General features: G+C 35.4%; 1 protein-coding gene across 3 annotated transcripts in view; it reads left to right on the top strand.

The window, feature by feature from the left end:
* The window catches only part of USP15 (ubiquitin specific peptidase 15), a 61,007-nt gene extending 38,311 nt beyond the window's left edge, over nucleotides 1–22,696 (top strand). For 2 of the 3 annotated variants that reach the window (XM_083860373.1, XM_083860374.1), the window contains 15 exons: nucleotides 2,456–2,600; nucleotides 11,342–11,515; nucleotides 11,852–12,010; nucleotides 12,682–12,906; nucleotides 14,495–14,578; nucleotides 14,670–14,764; nucleotides 14,940–15,128; nucleotides 15,947–16,062; nucleotides 16,190–16,465; nucleotides 16,766–16,836; nucleotides 17,203–17,318; nucleotides 19,215–19,364; nucleotides 19,757–19,860; nucleotides 20,403–20,491; nucleotides 20,790–22,696. In XM_083860373.1, coding sequence (XP_083716499.1) covers nucleotides 2,456–2,600; nucleotides 11,342–11,515; nucleotides 11,852–12,010; nucleotides 12,682–12,906; nucleotides 14,495–14,578; nucleotides 14,670–14,764; nucleotides 14,940–15,128; nucleotides 15,947–16,062; nucleotides 16,190–16,465; nucleotides 16,766–16,836; nucleotides 17,203–17,318; nucleotides 19,215–19,364; nucleotides 19,757–19,860; nucleotides 20,403–20,491; nucleotides 20,790–20,975 — 2,179 coding nt within the window. In that variant the 3' untranslated portion in view covers nucleotides 20,976–22,696. Of the gene's footprint in view, nucleotides 1–2,455; nucleotides 2,601–11,341; nucleotides 11,516–11,851; nucleotides 12,011–12,681; nucleotides 12,907–14,494; nucleotides 14,579–14,669; nucleotides 14,765–14,939; nucleotides 15,129–15,946; nucleotides 16,063–16,189; nucleotides 16,466–16,765; nucleotides 16,837–17,186; nucleotides 17,319–19,214; nucleotides 19,365–19,756; nucleotides 19,861–20,402; nucleotides 20,492–20,789 lie in introns of those variants that run through there. The other variant, XM_083860375.1, reaches the window with a different exon arrangement.
* Nucleotides 22,697–24,201: the final 1,505 nt, after the last annotated feature.

Here is a 24,201-nt window from a genome sequence, read left to right as displayed (position 1 = left end):
TTTGCAGGAAAAGCAGCTGGAGGCTTGGGGACATGCAATTATCACAGATTACTTTTTTCTAGGATATTTCTGTTTGAATTAAATGAATGCAGACTTATCTTGTATCTTTACTTGCTTTCCATTGTTAGCTACTTACTGTTGACTGTCAATAATTTCTTTTTCATCCACCTCAAAAACATAAAAAGCAAAGCAACAATGTAATTTACTTAAAAATAATTTTTCTACGGCAAAACAGCTTGCAGACTGATGGAGCTATAAAGAGGCATCTCCTAGTATCCTGCAAATAGTAGGCAGTGTTTTGTAGGATATGTTTTGATAAAATACCATAGAACCATGAAAGAAAAATGTATTAATAGATCTGACTCACAGGATGAGTGGTAGTGGGTTTAGTCTTTAAACCCCTCAAATATATTTCTGTGGGCCATTAGAGAAGAGAAAGAGCTCAGAAATGTCTGCCTTTTGAGAAGTAAACTGACAGTTTATCCCTTAGAGCAAACACACTGCATCTATCTACACTGCAATTAGCTTGAACTAAATTATTGTCATGGTACTCAGCTAATTTGAGAAAATCTTTCACATGAATAAGCTAGAACCACAAAATACCAGTTGCATTTCCTTAGCTTCCTAGTGTCCTTCCAAAGTTGGCAATTTGTGAAGGGGGGAAAGCTGCAGAGAAGGAAATAAAAATTAAAATCCCCAGAAGAATTAAATTCAGTTTGTTCATTACCCCTACATGTCCTGAATTTAAAAGAGATTTCCTTTTTGTTAAGCATGTGAAAAGTATTATCTGTAAGTCAGGTAAGGACAGCAGTAGGAAAGAAGCAAGGCTGAAAGTAGAAGCTTGTTGTGTACCTGTGCAAGTGCATTTCTGTTACTGCTGTGCACTGTTGGTTATACTGCAGGGGTTGCATTAGCACCAGTGGCAAGCTTGTGGTTTTGATTCCTGGGGGAACTAAGGCTTGCCAGCTTCAGGGAATTGGGAGTTCACCACAGTAACTGGGCTGCAACTGCAAAGGGAGAATGAAGGTAATTTTTCCTGGGGATCCCTTGTACCTGGGTGAACACTAACTTTATAGGGTTTTTTTAATTGAGAATGACCAGTGAACTCAATACCTCTTAGCTAGTTTGGGGGCCAGCCAGAGAGCAGAGAAAATGCATATGTATAGAAACGAGAAGGACTAATGGGAAAGTCAGCTATTAAAAAGAAATGAGCAGATGTAAAAGTTTGATAACAGCAGCTTTATGGACAGTGGAGCTATAAACTACACAAATTTCTAAGACCATTGAAAGAGGGAGAAATTTACATCCCCTTCTATTTGAATCTTTTGATAACTTGATTAAAAAAACAACAGTTATTTTTGAAAAGTGAGTAATTGTGCACTGGGTAGACAGTTGGAATTCAGTGAAGAGCATGATAAGTGTTCAGGAGTAATGGCTGGAGTCTAACCATTGTGCACTTCTCAGACTTCTGCAATTAAAAATCTCAGTTATTTGTCAGGATTGATTCTTTGCAGTGCATATTTTTCCTTATCATTCTTAGCATCTGACTTTCAAATTTCTGTTCATGTTGCTTCTTATGTGAATGATGCTTAGTAGCTGCAGAAATACTGCTGAACTTAAGCCAAAGCTGCTGTCACACAGATTTCATTGTGATCCGTGCCTGAAATGGTTAAAGTGGTTGTGGTTGCTTGTTTTTTTCTAACATACTACAGAACATCCTCTTAGAAGATTACTTTGCCTTTCTAGTGTTCTCAGATGTGCTCACTTTACTGTTTTGAGGGTTAGTTTATATTTGATATTTTTGTATTTCATCTGGAAACAAATTGTTTTAAATATCATAATTTTACCTATTTCAGTCTTACACAGTTTTTCCAAACAGATGCAGCATAGATTTATATTGAAGTTGTTGCAAGGCATTTTGCGCATTCCTTTACCTCTCAAGGCTTTTCTGCATTTGCATGCCGGATTGTGCTGTCCTAGCAGGGAAGCTATAAATAGACTGTCTGATGCAGTGAGGCAGCTATGCCACAGTGGCCTTGGAAATCTCAGCTTTCACCTGTAACTCTGCATTCCCATTCCCACCGACCTCTCTCTTGCAGTAGCAGGATGCAAAAGGAACGTAAATGATTGATTGCTGCTGGTGGTGTCTAAAGTCTGAGTGTTTTAAATATGATGGAGCAATGAAGAATAGAGTAAGCTGTGAAGCTGCTCCTATAAAAAAGGGGTAGGGATATAATAATTGCAGTTACTGCAGTATGTTTGGTTTTGGTTGTTTGCACAGATGACTTTTAAATTGACATTAATGTTATAACAAAAGTTAAGTGTTTTAAATCTTTCCTTGTTCGCAGAAGTTAGTTTAAGATTTTTAATCATTTAAGTTTATAAAGTACTTGTATGCTTTAAAGTACTATAGAATACATGTTTACATTGTGAAAGATGTCTTGTTTTCTTACAGTGTGAAAAATTCAAACTATTGTCTCCCATCATATACTGCTTATAAGAATTATGATTATTCAGAGCCAGGAAGACACAATGAGCAGCCAGGCCTGTGTGGCCTTAGTAACTTGGGGAATACATGTTTCATGAATTCAGCAATTCAGGTATGTACTTCAAAATAAAATCAGCTAGTGTTATTACTTGAAAATAATATCTTGTTTTATTTTGTCATGTTTCAAAACTAATATTAAGAGATCTACTAAGTAGCAGGATAGGATAAAAAGTGAGGAAATAATACATCTTTATTGATATACTTTAAAAGTTTATTTATGTAGCTGCATTCATAATGATCAATGTCAGAAAGATGTTTGACCACTGTTCTACATGAGTGAAGTCTTGAAGTGGGATTCTTTGCTTTTTGTAATAATTGCCATGCGCATATGTCACAAAAACGTCCTTTTCCTTTTGAAATGCACTTGAGTACTGATTGTAGTACCGAAAAAAGCGTCAAAAAGTAAATGACTGATAAATTACCAGGTCTTTATTTCTGACTCACTATGTATTTTCATTGCACAGGTTAACATGCAGGAACCCTGAAAGTATTTTCCATTGACCTTTCCTCTCAGAATAGCTATTTAATGGATGAGATATTTTACAGGAATGTGTTAGCTTGTTTCTTTCCTATGAATGCAGTAGTATAATACTACTACTCTACCAAGATGAAGCAACCTTAGTGTCTTAATTTTTAAATGGAAGCTGCAGTTGTAGAATAATTAATGGTCAGAACTAGGAGTTTTGTTTGCTTCTGTTTAGTCCTCGAACTTACCTTTTCTTATTGGAATAGTCTTCTGTCAAAAAACTTACGTATATTTAAGTTCTTGTTCACATATTTTCCTACTGAGTATGAAAATACTAGATCTTAACCAAACATGCTGCAGAGTTGTTATCCTTCTTTCCTCCTTGGTCATTACAAGGATTTGTGGCTTATGTTTGTGATTTCTTTGGGTAAAATTAAAAAAAGAAAACCCAAAAACACAACCCAAATGTTGCATTCCTTCTTTAGCCTCTTGGAGTAAAAAAGGAATTTCAGGTATATTTGTAAGCTAAGTTGATGAAGTTGTTGAAAGTTGTTCAAAAGAAAAATTTGTTCTGAAGCATCACAGTGTGTGTGATACTTCTATCCCTTCTTCATGTTGACAATCAGTAAATAATTTGGCCTTATTTTTCTGTAGCCTCCCGTTAGGTAGGTGCAGAAAGCTACAAGCTCTTCCCTTGGTCTTGTCTTCTTCAGGTCAAACTAATGCATACAGCTCTACCTTTTCTTGTATATTGTTCAGTCCCTTGACCATGTTGGTGTCCTTTCTCTACTCTTTCTTACACTAGGGAGCCCTAAGCAGGACAGTGCTCCTGCAGCAGTCTCACGAGTTCCAAATGGGGGGGAAGATTTCCTCCCATTTGCCTCTGACTGCAGTTGTTAATACAGCTGCAGTTTTGCAGCTACCTTTCCCACGAGGATGAAGAGCAGGATCACATTTCCATCGAAAAGGACCACTGGGTCATATAACACAAAACTGCTTTCTAGCCAGTCAGCCCCCACCTGTTAGTGGTATATATCCATGCTTATTCCATACTTACTGATAAAAGGCATCCATAAAATTAAACTTGTTTCTAAAAACGTTTCCATGAGGATACTTGAAGGGAAGTTGAACAGTGCAAAAGTAACTAAATATTTTTTAGCATGCTTCACAAAAGATGGCTAGACTGAAAGGGAGAAGGACACATATTTTGCAGTGTCCATTCTAACTAAAAATGCTACACATAACCTCTCTTGATTACTGAATTGCATCATTATGCTGTTGGAAAGAAAAGCGCGTATTTTTGTCTAGTGTGTCAGCCAGAATTATATTTTATAAGCTGAATTCAAAGAATGTTCTTGCTTGAAAGGGTTTTTTTATGATTCTACCTTTTTCATCAAGCTACACTGATTAAATAAGGATAATTTTAATTACTTATTCAACCTTAATTGAACTGGTATACCTGATTTGCATATATGTCATTCAGAAGTAACCTTTTAGGTTAGAATTCTAAACACGGGTTGTTGCCTTTAGGAGTCATATACAGCGTAACAAACTTGTTACAGGTCACATCATGATTGTGTTAAACGGATTTAATTCTGAGGTCTGCATTAGAAAAATAATATCAGCTTTGAATTCATTGCTTTTCAGTTACATCTAGAGAATTAAGTTTGCAAATAAGTTCTGAGACACTATAGTGTAAATTAATAAATACAGGTTTGCTGATTACCAAGACAGTGCTCTGGGTAAGAAAATGAGGTGTTTATTGAGCAGTGTAGCTTTTAGTTTGGCATGTTACCTTTAATATGTCCTTGAAGGTCTGTTTTTTCAAATGCATTATTTAGTGGCTTTCTTAGCAAGGAAATGTAAAGTATCTTTCAGTTTTACCTACTGTATGTCTCAAAGTACTATTCAGAGTTTAATATTATCTAGGAAATCCATGGAAATGCTTTTTAGTGACAGTATGATGTGTTCTTGAACACTGAGGTCTCCCAGGCTGCAGTCTTCATCTTGCCACCACTTGGATCATTTTTCAGTTACACAGAAAGCATGCATTTCACTGTGCTAATTTGCTATTAATTTCATGTCCTACTTTTATCAAAGTAACATTGGATTATTCTGACTGTAATACCTATGGCCAGAGCACTCTAAACATGTTTTGATCTGTCTTAGTCTTGGAAGCAACGAAAAGATGGGGTCAAACAGTACATGAAAAGCAAATAGGGAATTCTGCTTGGGAATATTGGGTGCTCTAGGTGTTTATCTGGATGATGAAGCAGAGTACACCCTCAGCAAAATTAGAGATCACACAAATCTGCAGTGAGGAACTGCTATACCAGATGGCTGTGCTGCCATTTGGAGGGACTTCAGCAGCCTGGAACCTCATGAAGTTAAATCAAAGGAAATGCAAAGCCCTGTACCTGGGGGCAACAACCCCAGGAACCTGTACACACTGCGAGAGGGGGTCAGAAACTGGATGGAAGCTTGGCAGAGAAGCACCCAGGTTCCTGCTGGACATAAAGCTGAACAAAAAGCCAGCAGTGTGTTCCTGTGGCAGAGGCAGACAACAGCATCATGGGCTGCACTAAAAAGCGTATTGCCAGTAGGCTGAAAGAGGTGATCCTTTCCTTCCATTTCACACTGGAGAGACACACCCAGAGTTCTGAGGTCACTTCTGGGCTCCCCAGAGAGTTTAGGGTTATACTGGAGCAAGTCTGGTGAGTGACCACACCAGTGATCAAGGATTGCAGCATCTGACCTTTGTGGAGAGGCAGGGAGCTAGGGCTGTTCAGCCTGGAGAAGAGAAGACTCCAGAGTGATTTTACCATTTTTTGGAAGTACCTGGTGGAGAAAAGTAAATGAAGCTGAACTCTCCTCAGTGGTACCCGCTTAAAGAAGAAGAGGCAATGGGCACTAAATGAAGCACATGCAATTCTTAAATATAGGAAACTTGGTTCTAAAATGGAGTTGTTTTATCAAACAGTGGAATAGGGTTTTCAGGGAAACTGTGAAGCCTATATCCTTGAAGATGCTTAAAACCTAACTGAACAAAGTCCCAAGCAACCTGCTCTAGGTGACCTATCTTTGAGCAAGTGGATTGGTCCAGAGAATCTGCAGAGATGCTTTCTAATCTCAACTATTCTGTGATTCTCTGATCTACTTTATCTTACTTATTCTCCTACGGTGTGTTCCTTCACAATTGTGCTAACACAGGGTTGTTAATCAGGATAAATCTGTTTACTTTAAACAAAATAGTTTACTATAGAGTATTGGACTCTGAAATAACAGTTTCAATTCTATTAATGTACCAAAAGCTCTCCTTTGATCCCTTCCATTCAGTTTGTGCTGGGTATTATCAGTGTAGCTTCCTTCAACAGAGGCAGAGTTTAGTTCATCCATTTTCCAGCTGAATGCCACTTTTCTCAGATCTCTGTGCTTTCCAGGGAGCATTGAGGCCCCTGAGTGTTCACATAGGAGCCATTTCTGCTTCAGAAACCACGGCATTTCTCATACAGCTTCTCTTTGGTCTTGTCTCATGTACAGTGAAGATGGTGTGCATTAGAGCTATTATAAATGTTCCTTGACAAAGAGACAATTTCTTCACACACCTTTGTCTCCTGAGTCTGACTAGCTTGTGTGAAGGCTCTTGGCCTGTAAACATACCAGGTAGAAATGTGAAAATCCTGGCTATGTCTTAAATTTTGTTGCAAGTTCTTCAGTAGTTCTTCAATCTGTAGGTAAGGTTGGGCTTGCCCCATTATCCTTCTAAGTGATTATTGTGAAGGAGTCTTTGCCCTTCCAAGTAAGGGTTTTCAGTGTTAAGAAGCTCAGGACAACTGGAGGACAGATGATGAAGAGATAGATAAGATCTTCTGTGGGATTACAGACAGCCTCAAACTGAAGGAGAGTAAGGCCAAGAAGGTTAAAATACCATCGCCCAAGTGTTGTCCTCTTACCACTGTTCCTTAATTTAAGAAAAGCAATAATTCAGTACTTTTATTTTGGTTATATTGGGACTGTTGTACAGTTTTCTTCAGATTCTTCTGAAGGGAGTATTCAGTGTATTTATTTTATTTCAGTGTAAATACCTAAGGCTTGATTTTTTTCTAATTAGGCCTAAATGCCTGCTTTTGCAGATCTGAGCGTGAAATAAAACAGGAAAGACAAAAGGAAGTGTGTAGATTTTATGAAATAGATATTACTATGAATACTTGAACCCATATTGAAAAACGTACTTGTCAAGCAGATGTTTTGTTCACATTCACTTAGGTGCATAGCTATATTCTAAGCTGAAAATAAATTAGAAAAAATGAGTATCATTAAGCATTGCTGTGCTGCCACCTGTGGATGTTTCCCAAGTATTACTTTCCTATTTGGGTGGGATATTAGAGAATAGAGCTCTGTGGAAATGTTTTAAGGGTTGTTTTTTTTTTTTTCTTTGACTATGAAAACCTAAGAGTTCTAAAATTTTCATTTTGTGATTAAAAATAGGAGAAGAAAATAAGTAAATGTCTTCATTAAAAACATTTATTTTTTCCAAGATTTTTTCCCTCCGTGTGATTATATACATCCGAATTCTAAACAGGCTTTCCAATGGGCATTTCAGAAGTTTTCTTTCTTCAGAAGGCTGAATAATATTCTCTCTAAAGTTACTTATGGCTGTGTGTTTATCTAGACAGAAGATGTCATATTTCACCAATACCTGAAATGATTAGGTTTTTATTGCTCTGTTTCAGTTGCCATAGGCATGTGGAGTTTGGATTAGGAAGTGCATTAACTAAGCGCTTGCCATGTCTGATAGTGGACAGACAAAAGTAGGATAGACTCGTGTAAAGTAAAACACTTTTTTCCCCATGGATCTTCTTTTCAGTCTGGCAGCTCTTTTATTAGAAAGCTGAAATATGAAATTTCAATGTCCCTTGCTTAAATTTCTCAGTAAATAGCACCTGAAGCTGAAGAATCAGGACACTTAGAGGAGTGTTCAGTTTTCAGTATCTCAATTCCTGTTCCTACTGTCTCCTTCTCATTTCCCCAGTTCACTGCCATGATAGGTAGTGATGTTTTCTTTATTTTGGAAGTTTATTTTTGTCATTATTTTTGTGCAATATTCCATATGGGATTTGAAGAAATGTTTCCTTATTCCCTTAGGATTATAGGATGATTCATGGAACTTCAGGAGGTTTCTGGTGCAACCTCCTGCTCAAAGCAAGGTTGGCTCTGAGGTCAGAACAGGTTGACCAGGGCTTTATCCAGTTGGATCTTGAAAACCTCCCAAGAAGGTAGAACCTCTTAGTTCCACTGCTTGACTGATCTTAAAATAAAAAGTTTTTTCTTTATATCCTTAACCTCTCATGTTTCAACCGATGCCCATTGTTCCTTTTCTTCCTAGTAGGTGCCACTGTGAAGAGCCTGGTTCCATCTTCTGCTTAACTTCCCTGTAGGTACTAGAGGGCTGCTCTTGCGCCTCCCTCAAACAGTCTCTTCTGCAGCCTGAACAGGCCCTGATGCTTCAGCCTTTTCTCATAGGGCAAGTGCTTCTAGGCCACTGACTGTCTTGGTGGCCCTCTTTCTTCATTATGTCTTTTTTCTTTTTATCAAATAAGTCCATGCAATCTCTTATATCAGAATTATTCCATACTTAAATCACAGAGATTTAGAAGAGTATGTCTTGACTACTTTTGTTATTATATTTCCCCCTGTATGGAGGTTTCATAGGACAGATAGACATGCAAACATTATCATAGGCTAGTATTGTATACAGTATTCCAGTGAGGCTACAGCATTGGGATGTTTATATATATGTGTGTGTGTAGATAACGCTAAAAACAATGATTTATTTCTTTTTCATTTTCCTGTACATCTTAATAACTTATTTCCGGGTTATTAATATGTAACATGGAAGTACAATTTCAGTGCTAACCTTTGTCATGCTGAAGATTAATCTTCTCTCCTGTGGTTTGTCTCTTGGAGTTTCTGCCTTTTGTTCCATAACTTCCCATGATCTTTTCACTAAGTGACCAGGTTCAGAGAACCTTACAGAAATTTTGTTGGTTAAAGAAAACATGCAGAGACAGCAGTACCTGAAATGAAGTGCCATTCTCTCACCTCTTCAGTTCACAAACAGTTTTCCATAATTTTACTGTATTTGTTTGGTTATTTTGGCCGCTATTATTCTTTGCATGCTGGTATACTTTTGGTTTACTTATTGTCTGTGTTTTGGAACAAACAGAAAACCCCCAGTCACTAGGCTGAGCAGGACACATAAGTCAAGTAATTTTACTGTCCAGCAGATTATCTGTCTTGGTTTTAAGAGACACTTTCCATAAGGCTTCTTGAATAATCTACAACACATCACATGAGAGAATAATAAGAATGTTGGATTCCCTTTAAAATGGCTTCTGGATGTTTTTTTTCCTCTGACTTCAATCATGATCTTAAAAAATTCTCCATTGTCAGCCTTTTCAATAAGTAGGCGTATTTATAATCATATATGTTTGTCAGTTACATTGAAAGGATCAATGCATATGTGGCCAACTTTATTAGCTACTTTAGCAGCTACTCTTAAAAGACTTTGGTATCTGATATTTTTAAAAAATGTCTGCTCTGTACCTCAAAACTTGCTGTGTTGAGATAGACATTTGTGCATTCCAATACTACCATCAGTGTCATCTTACATTGTAATGTGGACATTGTTAAAGGAAAAAGGGAAATTATCTGTAGGAATATTCCTGACTTACGCTACAAATATTAATTAATTTTATGAGAAAGTAACAAAACCAGTTTATCAGGTAAAAACTAGAAACGGATTATTTTTTTTAGTGGAATCCACATTGTCAGGACATCGTATAATGCTTTCTGTATAACAGAAAGACCTGTAGAAAAATATAACATTTTTGCATTATTTACTTCCTTGTGTTGGACATTCCTCACACTAAACTAAACAGATTTGGACTGATTTCATTTCCTAAACCCACCCAAAAATAATCCGGAAGATAACACAGATCTGTAAGGTAGGGGGAGTTGGGATCACCACTAATGGAAGTAAAAGTTCTTTGCCATATAGCGAGTGAAAAATGAGATTTCTTCAACCCTGAGTGTCCAAAAGTGTCTGTAATACCAGGAATTTTTTTTTGCAGTGTTGACAGATCCTGAAAGCTTTAGGTGAGGAGGAAGAGAAAGGAAGGAATTTGATATAGGCATGAAACTCAGCTCTCTACAGCATGTGACTGGTTTTGCTTTGTAATATTGCACAGGTATGATAGGCAGACATAGGAGTAACTTTTTTTTGCCTCACTCAATAAAGGTGAAAATCTTCCAGTCTAATTCTTGTATCTTATGCAGTAGCATAAGTGGAGCTCTTCCCCTTGTTTACAGAGAGGCAGACGAGACTGGTGAAATACTTAACCTTTCCTCAAATCTTTTAATGAAGGAAAGAATGCAGAAAAACTTACGATATTTAATGGACAAACTCTTAAAAATATGTGCTAAGGCATGGCATGGGGCTTATTCATGAATGATGGAAATGTTTATGTTTAAAGGAGTATGAAGAGTAGCACACAAAAATTCAAAGTGAAATTGGAAATCATACTTCAGTGATTACATCCTGCCGTCTCCAAATGCTGAGAGAAGAGACAGGCTGGTACAGAGGATAAGTGGTTATTTCAATCTAAAACAAGGTCCTTGCTTTCCTTGAATTAATTGCAGCTCTAAATGGCATCACAAGATTTAAAAGACCATAGGAAGGGATGCAGGAGGTTTAGTCCTTGTCATATAGATTGCTGTCTCCAACAGCATCCATAAGCTGATATTAGATATTAGCAAAGAGAAGGGAAAGGCCAAGCATCCTCACCTTCCCTCGCCTGCCAAAATAAAAGATTTTTTTTTTTAATTTTGCTCTGAATATGGTATAATTTGAACTAATAAGCCCTGTTGGTTCTCTCTTCCAAGCATGTATGCACTCTCTACTTTGCAACATCTATTACAACAACAAGTTTCATAAAGCCATTCATGTTTCAAGAAACACCTTGTTTTGTTTGTTTTAAATCTTGATAGAAATTATGTTGTCATGCTGTGATTGGTTGGACTACTCTGTTTTATAAATTTTGAGGTAAAGCTCTTGACAAATATTATCTGAGCATAACTTGTAATGACAACTGTAGCCAGTCTTGGTTTTTAAAGCCATTATTTGTTTCTGGAAAAGATTGTTTAGGGTTTTCCTCTCTTCCTTCCAGGCACTAGACATTACAGTTCATGGCTGCTTTAACAAAATTAAAACATTTTTTGTTCAGAACTGATTCAAATCTCTAAAAAGTCTGTATTATTTTTTGCAGTGTCTGAGCAACACACCTCCTCTTACAGAGTACTTCCTCAATGATAAATACCAGGAAGAGCTGAATTTTGACAATCCTTTAGGAATGCGAGGTGAAATAGCAAAATCTTACGCCGAGCTTATCAAGCAAATGTGGTCAGGAAAGTACAGCTATGTTACCCCAAGAGCGTTTAAGGTGAGTAGAGAAATTACATTGAAAATACATTGTCAGTTTTGGTTTTGTATATGAAACTTAGAGAAATATACAAAAAAAAATTTTTGAAGTACTATTTATCAGTATGCAGTCCATTCATTGAACTGGTAAAACACTTGGATGTATATTTCAGTAGGTGTCATCTGTCCTTGTGCTCTGGTCTTCGAGAATTAGTTTTGACTTCCTGTCTCCATTGAAAAGCTTACCTTTTATAAGTGCAAGTTTTACCTTTTCAATGTGCCACTATAACATCTCAGAAGTATGTACTCTTTCTAACAATTAAGGTACCAAAAGGGTTATGCATTTATTTTTTTTTAGACACAAGTGGGACGATTTGCACCACAATTTTCTGGTTATCAGCAACAAGATTGTCAAGAGCTTCTGGCTTTTCTCTTGGATGGTTTACATGAGGATTTGAATAGAATTAGGAAAAAGCCTTATATTCAGTTAAAGGATGCGGATGGGAGACCAGACAAGGTAGGGGTTTTAGAGCTGATCATACTCATTTTTAGTAAAAGTTGTAAGATACTTCTAAGCTGTAAGATAACTTCAACATGATTATGCGTAGGAGGTTGGGAAACTAACTGTGGGGCTTTTTCTGGAAGACATTTCAGAAAATAGGACAAAACTTTAAAATTGAGATCTTGAGAAACTGTGTAAATTTTTGTTTATTTGTAAGATAATGCAGGTGGATGGGAGGATGGTAAGGCCTTTTTTAAGACTTTAAGACCATCTTGTTCAATTCAGTGTTGAGCTCAGTTGGAAAAACAATTCCCATTCTGTTGTTCTTTTATATCTACAGTATGCAACATTCTGTCTCCCTCCAGTACTCTTACTTTAGGGAAATTCTTGTTATGAGTATGACATTAATTCAGATGGAATTTGTAGGTTTATCTGCTTTTGTCTTTCCGCAAGCTACTTGAAAGTCACTCAGACTCTGTAATACCACTGACAGGATCTCTATCCCAAGAAAAGCATACATCTTTCAACCTGTAAACCTGGTAGTTGTAACATTCCTTATAGGTCCTTTGGGGTGACATGTCTATTTAGGTGGTTACTGAAAATGTTCTGCCAAGGACTTCTACTAATAATTCTCACTGTTCATTTTCTATTACTTTGTCATAACCCAGATCATGCTTTGTTTACAGGTGGTTGCTGAAGAAGCCTGGGAAAACCATTTAAAGAGAAATGATTCCATCATTGTAGATATATTTCATGGCCTTTTTAAATCTACCCTAGTTTGTCCAGAATGTGCTAAGATATCTGTAACCTTTGATCCCTTTTGTTACTTGACACTTCCATTACCCATGAAAAAAGAACGCACTTTGGAAGTTTATTTAGTTAGAATGGATCCACTTGCAAAGCCTATGCAGGTAAGCAGCTTAATTTATGTACAAACACTGATTCATGAGGCATTAACAATGAACCCAAGTTCCTTTACACAGTGCAAATTTATAAGCAAATCCAACAAGCTTTATTTTTCTGGTATGTGTTCTGAAGTCTCACTTAGGCAAAGGGGGAAGACTATAGATACCTGAGAAAGACTGTACATACCTTGTACAGTTTCAAGAAAGAATTGGTAATTTCTTTATGATTGTGTTAATAAGGCTTCTTAATCTTTAAAATGTATGCTGACAATTTTTTAAGAGCTGCTATGATGAATTTTTATGTTTATAAAAATATTTGTACACTTAATCCATAAGACTCAATTTCTTGGTTTCCTAATCACAAAATGCAAATATTTTTGGTGCACAAAAGGTGCAAAAAAACCCCATGACTAAATATATTAGGTAGTCTCGAATTATTTTGTGCTCTCACTTCATAGTCAAAAGAAAAAAATTCAGATGAGATTTCTTTGTGAAGAGTATCCCTTTTGCCATTTTTAGGAAGGGGGTGATACGCATTACACAGCATGTCATGAAAAAATGTACATAAGGTTATCATAACTAAGTCTTGATTAAATGGTTCTAGTGGTACTTTATACTGTGAGGATAGGTGAAATAAATACAACACAGGCAGTTATGCAAACATTCAAAAAGGCTCTAATACCTGAAATCAGTACCATAAAAATGAAAGCAGGAGAAAAGAGTGTTTTCAAAGGCAGTATGAGTTGGGGAATTCGAAGGTGAAGGGAGGTGTATTAACTAATGGGAAATGTAATTGTGAAAATAGGGGATGCACAGTAGTTGCACAGGGGACCCAGAGTAGTTGAAAACTACTGAACTAGTTAACCTGACTCACGATGTGAGATGGTTGTGCTTTAATTAATAGTTTGGGAAGAGTACCAGTTCAGGAGAGTTTGTTTTTGTGAGTCTAAACAATTATAAAACTTAAGGACATAACATGCTATACTTGGCAATGAATTACAGAGTTAATAATACCTTATTTCTAATTAATACTGTCTTTATTACACAAATAACAGGTAGAAGTTTTGTATGGAGTTTTATTACAAACTGCAAATGCATTGCATAAGGGAAGCCACAGAGAAGTTTTCTTTGACTTTAATAATCAAGTTCTCTCTCTGCATGCAAAATGATAATCTGTTGCCTGCCATTGCTTTTTTTCCTAATAATACTTTATAAACAACTTGTGTTGTATTCCAGATTTAATAATCTTTTCGATAGCATGTATACTTTTGAAATACTTAAATAAGAAGGTGCTGTTGAAATGCAGATCTTAAGTAATTTGTACTGTTAGTCTTACAGAAAAAGTAAAACATTAAAAGAAACATTGTATAAATTATTAAATGGAGTATTTAGTATGTGTGTATTTGTGAAGTTGTGCAGATTGCTACATTTTCAGCAGCTTTTGGAATTTGCATTAGTTGATCTGCATACTTTTCTCCTTAAGTTTCAAAAACATGAAAGAAATATGTGAAATATGCTGAATATGTGTTGTTTGGAGTTTTTCCTCACGTATATTTGTTCTCTTAAGAAATTAAAATTATATTTTCCTTTTTAGTACAAAGTAGTTGTTCCCAAAATTGGAAATATATTGGATCTTTGCACAGCATTGTCGGCTTTGTCTGGCGTTGCTGCAGATAAGGTAAGAGTGATCTCTTATATAAAAACACAACACATAACATTTTAATGTGTATTAACCTGATTTAACAACATGTACTCCATTTTCTTTTCAGATGATTGTTACAGATATATACAATCACAGGTTCCACAGGATATTTGGCATGGATGAAAATCTAAGTAGTATTATGGAACGTGATGACATTTATGTGTAAGTGTAGATAATGTGCTTCATATTTCTTTGCAGTTTGTTTAGTTATTTGCCAAAAATTAAAACCTAGATACCAGATAAAGATTAAACTGAGAGGGGATATTTTTTTTATTTTTCCCCTTTGTAGCCTTTTCATGACGGTTGTTCTTTGTATTTCTGATTGTTTTTCTTCTAGATTTGAAATTGCTATCAATAGAACAGAAGATACAGAACAAGTCATAATTCCTGTTTGTTTAAGGGAAAAGTGCAGGCACACTAGCTACAGCCATAGTGGTTCTTTACTATTTGGTCAACCTTTTCTCATAGCAGTGCCTAGAAACAATACTGAAGATAAACTGTATAACCTGCTGTTGCTAAGAATGTGGTAAGTTTATTGTTAAAAGAAAAATCAGTTTGTTAAGAATAATACTAAGAATAATGTTAAGAACAATACTAGTTGGAGTCAGTAGGCATGTACGTTCATATGCATTTCTAACATACTGATTAGATTTGAGTACTTTTATGTGCTTTCTGTTGAACATTAAATACAAAATTTTAGCCACTAATGTGGATTTTAATTTGATTTTTTGTTAGCATGACCTCATCCTAAAAATATTTGAGAAGACAGTAGAGAGTCTATCTATATCGTTAAATAATTCTCTTGTATGCTTAGCTGTTTGTTAGGTCTTGGTAAAGTGGAAATGTTTTCCCGTTATTCTGCTGTGGTTATACTTCCTGTATCTACTGTTCAAGTTTATATACTAATTTATGTTGTAAAAGTACATGGTTAACACTTTGTAAAACTAGACTAGGATTAGTGTCATTATATAGAAGAAATTAAAATCATATAATCTCCAATTTAAATTTATGCTTCTTTTTCCATTGATGTGGATTTCTCTGTAATATAGTTAATGAGCAGTTTAAAAAAAAATTCTGGACAAACAGAGTGAGACTAAGAATCAGTTTGTCTCAGACCAAGTAGCTGCCAAAAATACACAGTCACATATGAGCAGGTTTACCTGTGTGCTTGTAACACTAGACATGTTTTGCAATAAAACTGATAATCTGAGTAAATCAGAACAGCATGCAGAAATACAGTTCACTAGCAAGGACTTGGGATAAGAATTTAATTACCAGTTTGAACAGTAGAAATCATTTAACAATCTGTTGCTTCTAACTGTTGCTTTCACTTGTTACATTTAGCCGATATGTAAAAACATGCACTGAAAGTGAAGACACTGAAGGTTCCCTGCATTGCTGTAAGGACCATGGTATCAATGGTAATGGCCCAAATGGAATACATGAAGAAGGATCTCCAAGTAAGAATGGAATATCTGAACTTGTTTAGTATTTGGTGTTGAATTTGAAATGGAAGTTAACATTCTAGTGTTTTTCAATTAGTGTCATTGTCTCATTTCTTCCTCTTTATTCTTTCAATTGCTTTAGGTGAAATGGAGACAGATGAGCAAGATGATGAATCCAGCCAGGATCAGGAACTTCCTTCAGAGAATGAAAACAGCCAGTCAGAAGACTCAGTTGGGGGTGACAATGACTCTGAAAATGGATTGTGTACTGAGGATACCTGCAAAGGTCAACCACTCACGGGACACAAAAAGCGATTGTTTACATTCCAGTTCAATAATTTAGGCAATACTGACATAAACTACATCAAAGATGATATCAGGCATATTAGATTTGATGATAGGCAACCTAGGCTTGATGGTAAGTCACAGGGAACAGCATGGGCAATATTTGGTTCTGAAACTCTTTTCTGACTCTCACGTTTTATTTTCTTTGTATGCTGTTTGATATATTTTTCTTTTAAATTGTAAATTCTATATGAATAATTTTTTATTGCAGGTGACTTTTTGAAATGTGGAATTTTTATTTGCTTCAATTTTTTGTATTAAATTCATTGTAGCATTGTTTTAATTTATTTTGAACAGTGTTTGCCCAAGGTTAATACAATTTCATGTAAATCAAGAAATAATATTAAGAGAAAACATTTTTTTTTAATCTTAGAAAGATCTTTCCTTGCTTTGGATTGGGATCCTGAACTGAAGAAGAGATATTTTGATGATAGTGCAGCAGAGGTAAGCTGATTATGTTGCTCCCTTTTCCAGCACCAATAAAAATTAAACATAAAAAATGCAACTTAATTAATGTGACATACAAGATTGTAAGTCTTCACAAGAAGAAGCAACTGTATCTTTTTTCATGTTATTCTTAGTAAATATGTTATCATAAATAAACTTCATATATACATCCAAGTAATTAGCAAATCTGAGGCTTATGAACTGGGAAGTAAATCTGAAGCTGTGAAAACTTTTTACTTGAATGGCTTCTGATCAGTCTTTCCATGTATAGGAGCTTTGTAGTTACTGTTTATAGTAAGACGACATCACTAAAATGAGTTTTGTTTCATTTGTTCTCTTAACTCAAGAAATACTTCTCTTTAGGATTTTGAAAAACATGAAAGTGTGGAATATAAGCCTCCCAAAAAGCCTTTTGTGAAATTAAAAGATTGCATTGAGCTGTTCACAACAAAGGAGAAATTAGGTGCTGAAGACCCATGGTAAGCACAAAAAAATTAAAATTATTTTCTGTGATGTATTTCTCAAAATCAATCAAAACCACGCTTGAACATAGAGATAAGTAGTTGATTTATTAATGGTATTTTGGATCTTGTTATTTCAGACATATAATTGAAAATTCTCAAAATGCTTTCTGTTTTGATCCATTACTTTACCAAACTTTTTACCATGTACAGAAGGTTATATTTGTAAGGAAGACATTTAACACATTCACAATTAGGAGGAAGGGTCAACACATAAGGTGCTCTAGTCTGTGATGGACAGTGAACAAATAATGTTGTGACAAATTCAGTGCAGTGGTTTAAACAAATACTTCTTTCTGAGATGAGAGAGATGAGTTGGTGCATACTGTAGTTTTTTTATGCAAATACATAACTTGCCTTGCATTGATATATGAAACAGGGATGTGCATAAACAGCAAGTTTATGGGATGGGGGATGTCTGTAGTCAATAGAACCCCTCAAATTCATGTTCTAGCCATTAGATTTTTGGCAGAGACTTTTATTTTGTTCATGGTTCTTCCAAATTACAATTTGGAAACATATTCATAAATGAATATTCATAATTATAGTATGTTCCCAGAGGATCCTTTTTTTCAGGAGTTTTCTAGTAGAAACAATTTAGTTTTCTACTAGTAACAATCTTTCGTCACCTTTAAGCTCAGAATTAAGTTTGAAAAGAGAGTCTGCCAGTTTTTCTTCTGCAGATACCTAAAAGTTTTGGAGATCTTCCAGCATTGTCACTGGAGTTTCTCGTATATTTGTGCAGAGTAGGGAGCTAACTTAAAAAAATCTCTTTTTTTCTTTTTTTCCTGGGTTTGCTAGATTATACAACACTGGATAGACTGTTTGAGATACCATATAACTCAGGTATGGTGAAGCACTTCCATTTTGGCAGCACATTTTAAGCAGAGTATTTTAACTACTAAATACAACTGCAGAAGTCAAGCAGCTGCTACTAGATGCATCCCACTGGAGGTCATTAATAATTTTTTTCTTCATTTGTTAGGTCATCACAAGCCTAATCTACAAGAGTTCATCATCCCTAGTCCAGCACTGTTTGTATTCGACATACTCTAACCCAACTGGGAAAACAGATTCTCAGTTCCAGCCTCCCCTTACAGTTCTCCTAATTTTTTGTCATTATCTGATGTTGCTATTTAAAGACACTTGTGCAGTTTTCTAATTAGGGTTTATCTCTTTTTTTTTTTTTCCCTTACTAGATCTTCACTTGTTAAATGCCAAAGTGTAGAATATGCATAGACTACTTCACAGAAGTGTTGCTTCCATTCATTCTTACTTATCTTCCTCCCTGAGCATTAGTTGCTGAAAGATTCAAGTATGCTTTGTAGGGAACAGAAATTTCTAAGTCACAGCGTGTTTAATACTTGCCTACTAAGAAGGGAAGTTTCTAGTAATGAGTTTTTCCGGGTTCCAGTAATCACTGTTACCTGGTTTTAGATGGTAGATGGAATAGGGTGGTGGATGGATGAATTTGAAAACTGAAACTTGAAAGAACCACAATTATCTGTTATCTTTGGATTTTATTTTATGGTTAGTTTCATAACACTTTATCTTTTTTTTATATACAAGATGCTGTGTTTTAACTAAGGATACAGAGATCTGATCAGGGATGTAGGAGATGAGAATCCAATACTGGGGGATGCTGCTTCTGTGTTTAAAATTATTTTGAGCTTCACTGGGATCACACTTGTACTTTTTAAACTGGAAGGGATATCTATGGCATTAATAGCAAGATGGAAAGTGTGTGTTTTTTGCTCATTCAGTTCCTCTCATGCATGTAACTTTCTCTTTGGTAATGTATTTTAACATACATGTGGACTACAGTTATGTGAAATTGATGTTTTTTCCTTTCAGGTATTGTCCAAACTGTAAAGAACATCAGCAAGCTACTAAGAAGTTAGACTTGTGGTCGCTGCCCCCTGTACTGGTAGTTCATCTGAAGCGCTTTTCCTACAGCAGATACATGAGGGACAAGTTGGATACATTGGTTGACTTTCCAATAAAGTAAGAAATTCAATTATTTTGATGTTACAAGCATAAAAGCATGACTAGGGCATGTGTTAATTACATAAATTAACAATTTATGTAATTACATAAAATGGGTTTATTCTCAGCTTCCATGAGAGGATCCAGTTAACTAATGACAAAATGCTTCTGGGTTAAAAGTATAAACTTGACAAAATAGTAATAATGTCAAAATATGGAAGATTACTGGTTCCTCTTCCATTTTTCACAGAGTGGAAGAGATGCACTGGCAGAATAGTCTGGTGTATTTTTCTAGGGCATATAAAATAAAGGGCTCTGAGACCACCAAACTGTGGTTAAAAATGCTATTAGCATGACTGACTTCTGGTTGAGTTTTGTTGTTCATTTTATTTTGTTTTGTTTTTTAACAGTGACTTGGACATGTCAGAGTTCCTTATTAATCCCAATGCAGGGCCTTGCCGCTACAACTTGATTGCTGTCTCCAACCACTATGGAGGAATGGGAGGAGGGCATTGTAAGTGGGTTTCAAGTGTCATCATTCTAGATGTCAGCTTTCCCACCATGTTGATTTTGTTTGAAGTACTGGTCACTTTGAATCAATGGTGCTTTTTAGTGGTTGAGGGACAGGGGTTTTTTTATTACCTTGAAATGCTTTCACAAGTATTTTAACACAAAAATCTGTATGCAATGAGCTTTCAATGGTAATGGTAGGTTCTTTTATACTTCTAGCTATGCATATTTTAAACAACATAAGAGCTACTGTACTCTTACAGCTGGTTTTGTCTTGCTTGTCTGTATTTGTGCTCATTGTGCTTCTCCTTGAAAGCAGAAAAATAACTGAGGGATTGTATTTTGACTGTCCTTTTCAGTATACATTCTCTTTAGGGGAGAAATGTTAGTGATTAAACTCCCTTGGCTTAAAAAAAAGTGTTAAAGATGTTTAATAGTGATTAGTTAGTTAAATACAATGTGTTTGACAGTAACACACTCTGGTAACTGATTGTGTTACATCTATGAAGATACAAACTCCTAAGACATTGTAATTTCTTGTCCTAGATACTGCTTTTGCGAAAAATAAGGATGATGGAAAATGGTACTACTTTGATGACAGTAGTGTGTCCACTGCAAGTGAGGACCAGATAGTGGCAAGTATCTTTTATGTTTCCAGATTTGGGGCTGTTGATGTTTTCTTGTCAGGGCAGGAAAAATGAAGAGTAAACCATGAAACTTGTGTTAAATTTGTAGAAGTAGTTTGTGTTCTTTAAAAGGACAGTACAAACCAAAAATGTTTTGCTGCAACATGCAGAAATAACTTACATAAACAGTCTGGATTTCTTTGTAATTTTACCTTGTATACTTGGAAGCAAAGAAAAAGGTAGTAACTTGGATCGTAAATGTTTTGTTTGAAGGCTCATGAACATACTGTCCTACCCTCTTTTACAGTCCAAAGCAGCATATGTGCTCTTCTACCAGAGACAGGACACAATCAGTGGAACTGGCTTTTTCCCACTTGACCGGGAGACTAAACAAGGTGCTTCAGCTGCCACAGGCATCCCACTAGAAAGTGATGAAGACAGCAATGAAAATGATAATGATATAGAAAATGAAAATTGTATGCACACTAACTGATGGGAAGAACTAGAAGCCATAAAAGAGACTCTCTTACTGGGGATACGGATTGAAAGAGTGAAAATGCCCACCAAATTAAGAATAAAAATCTGAGATGGGGAGTTTCAGATAATAGAATGTAAATCTTTATTACATTTTAACATGTGCAGTACTTGAAGTGAAACAATAAAAACTTAAACAGAAATTGTCTCTAATGCATTTACAGTCTCATATTCACAAGGTATATATAGGAAATCACAAATAAACCCCTTTTAAGTTTTCTGCTGCTGATTTTCTGATGGATTATGTTTTCTTTTGTTTTGGATGTGAATTAATAACTAAAATATTAAATCTGTGGACTTCTGACATTTACTTTCCTAGTACTGCAAGAATACTACTGCCAAGTCTAGTTTCTGGATGAATATATACATGTTCTTTAGGCTGCCAACAGAATACAAGTAAAAATGTCATAAATACCTAGTTTCCTTGAAACAGCAAATTTTTGCTTCTCCCACTTTGTTGGGTTTTTTTTTTTCTAATTTGGTCACAATAGAAGAAATAGCTTGAAAAAGGTTTTTTTAACCTTTTGTGACGTAGTGGAACATCCAGAATATTATGTTCATCTTACTTCTGCTGTGGAACAGGTTCTGGATTTCATGCTGCATTAAAAAAAGGGTTTTCAATTAAATGTAAGTATCCATTGTTGCTTGTTGGAATCTACTCTGCAGACATAATTCCTGTTATCTTGCTTCTAAGACATGCATAATTTTTTATCTGATAACAGTCCAAAATTTAAATTGTGCTATGAGTTCTCTCTCCCCAGTTTTTGTAGTTTGACAGCTTGCAAACTACTCTGTATTAAAATCAGAGTTAATAGTATTCTGTATCCATAATAATGACTGTGTATCAGGCTTAGTTGAGAATTTTTTCAATATGACCTGCCTTTAAATTGTTAATTAATGAAATCACTTTAAAGGTAGGCCTGTTAATTTTCTTTGTGTGTTCCGGATGGAATTCACCATAGCCTTACAGTGTATCTGAAAAGGTAACTCAGAAGAGAATTGGCATTTGCATGTTCAAGTCAGAACCTGTACAGTATATAAGGCATACAAACTCCAAGTTGGATTTCAGTTAACTATGTTCAGGGGTCCCAGGATGCCAAAATAAGTGTGATAGTTTGAAACATTTTTTGATTTGCTGCTTTCCCATTGATCTAGTTGGAAGAATGTATTGTTGATTTGCATACAATACTGCCTTTGAGAGAGGCTCTTAAATGTGGGGGCACATGTCACATATCTACTACTTGGAGAATTGCTTTGTGTCCCACTGTTTAAAATTTAAAAAAGAAAAAAGCAAAAAGTATGATGTTCTTCACTTGAACTAATCAAATACAATAGGTTATAAATTGTGTATTGTAAATAAAAGTTCACTCTGTGAGTGCACATTTTGGTAAATTATTTATTTATGTTAGCATTAAAAAGTTTAAAAAATTGCATTTGACCAGGATATAAATGAGATATGTTGGACATGGCTTTGCTTTATACCTTGATATTAAAACTGGTGTTTCATCCTGGTATTTTAAAGCTGCTTTGAGATTTTGTTTGTTTTTTTTTTTTTTAATGTAAACTAACCTCCTGCATGACAGAGGTTAAAATTTTGTCTGCACTTGAGTTCACTTGGGTTTACATTTGAAATGCGCATGTTTATTTATACAGATTTCAATAAAGCTATTCAAGGCCTTATTTAGTGTTCCATTTTGTTAAATTCTTTTCCCACAGTGTTTGTGTCATGAGTAGTCTTTGTCTGAGATGTATAATCTAAGTTACAAACTGGTTATGTAATGACCTACACAGAACAAGATTAATAGTATTTTAAGTAGATAGTATATATAAGAAGGTTTCTCTCAAGTCATTGGCCCTAAAACATTTAAAAGGCTGCAAAAGCAATAATGTCATTATTTTGATTGTTTGTAAAAGTAATACTGTAACAGTAATCAAATGCAAATATACTAATTGTGAGATGGCTGGGAAATGAGGGACTGTATTTAAGATTAGATAACCTGTGGGGTTGGCAGGGGAGAAATAATGCAAGCTTTTGGAAGTAATCATAGAGAAGTGATCAGCTCTTTGAATAACACATACAAAGAACCCCTCTATATTCATGCTCCCATTTTTTCCATATCTTGTTAGCCTAGAAATTGTTTGGAAAAACAGCACAGAGCAAAGTACCAGAGTAAGTTAGGAGTTTGTAGATGGGAACTCTAATATCCGGTAACTCAGAGTCCTGATGCACTTCATTCTCACTTTGAAAATGCAAATAAACACACTCACATGGAATGTTATATTTGAAGGAATGTTCCTACCTACTAATAATTGGATCATCCAACTAGAATTTAAAAGGGTATAGATCAAAGTTTAATTAGAAAAAAAGCACATAGATGCATTCTAAATTTTTTTATTGTTGTTATTATTAAATTCTTGGCTTCCAAGAATATTAACACACAGTTTGTATAATCGGCTTCCTAATCAGAGATAAAAATCAGTAATATCTCTATTCTAGCGTCTCAGAGGTTTCTGGGAATTCAGTCAAGTTGTGAGTTTTATAAAACATATATTCACATGTAAGATACAATTCTTCCAGTGTCGACACACTTTACAGAAAGTGTATTATTATTTACAGTGTTTATCAAAAGTTATTCTCAATTCATCATTTATATGGAGAAGAGGATCCTAACACCTGTTGTGAATCATGTCAGATAAAAATCTATTGTACTTTTTTCATCAAAAAGTTTGCTGTGTATCTAAAATCACAACATTCAGTTAACTTTGTTAATGTGACAGTTACAGAAACAAAACAGTAGGAAGCAGAAGACAGCTTGCAATTCTCACTTACTCTGTGGATTTTGTGACAGTGATATGTCATTTAAAGCCAAGCTGGGAGGGAAGGAGAGGTAAAGAAACACTGCCCAGGACCTCTTGTTTTAGTTGGCTTCAGACAATGTTCTGGATGTTTTGGTGCAGATAGCTCCCTGATCTGTTCACCTGAACTGAAGTCCCACTTGCCTTCCTGGCACACTGAGGCAAAGATTGCAGCTTACTTTAGAGCTGACGAGATGAGAAAAACTGTCAGCTGTTCCACAGTTAGATGATGTGGAAACATCTGCAGCACCTACAGCTACTTGCTACAACCCTGTTCTAGGTTTCCCAGGAAGTTAGCCCTGTGTTAAGGAGTGCAGTGTATTTTTTCA

Source organism: Zosterops lateralis (assembly GCF_965231275.1).
Source record: "Zosterops lateralis genome assembly, chromosome: 4".
Classification (NCBI taxonomy): Eukaryota; Metazoa; Chordata; class Aves; order Passeriformes; family Zosteropidae; genus Zosterops; species Zosterops lateralis.
This window is presented reverse-complemented; position numbering and strand designations above follow the sequence as displayed.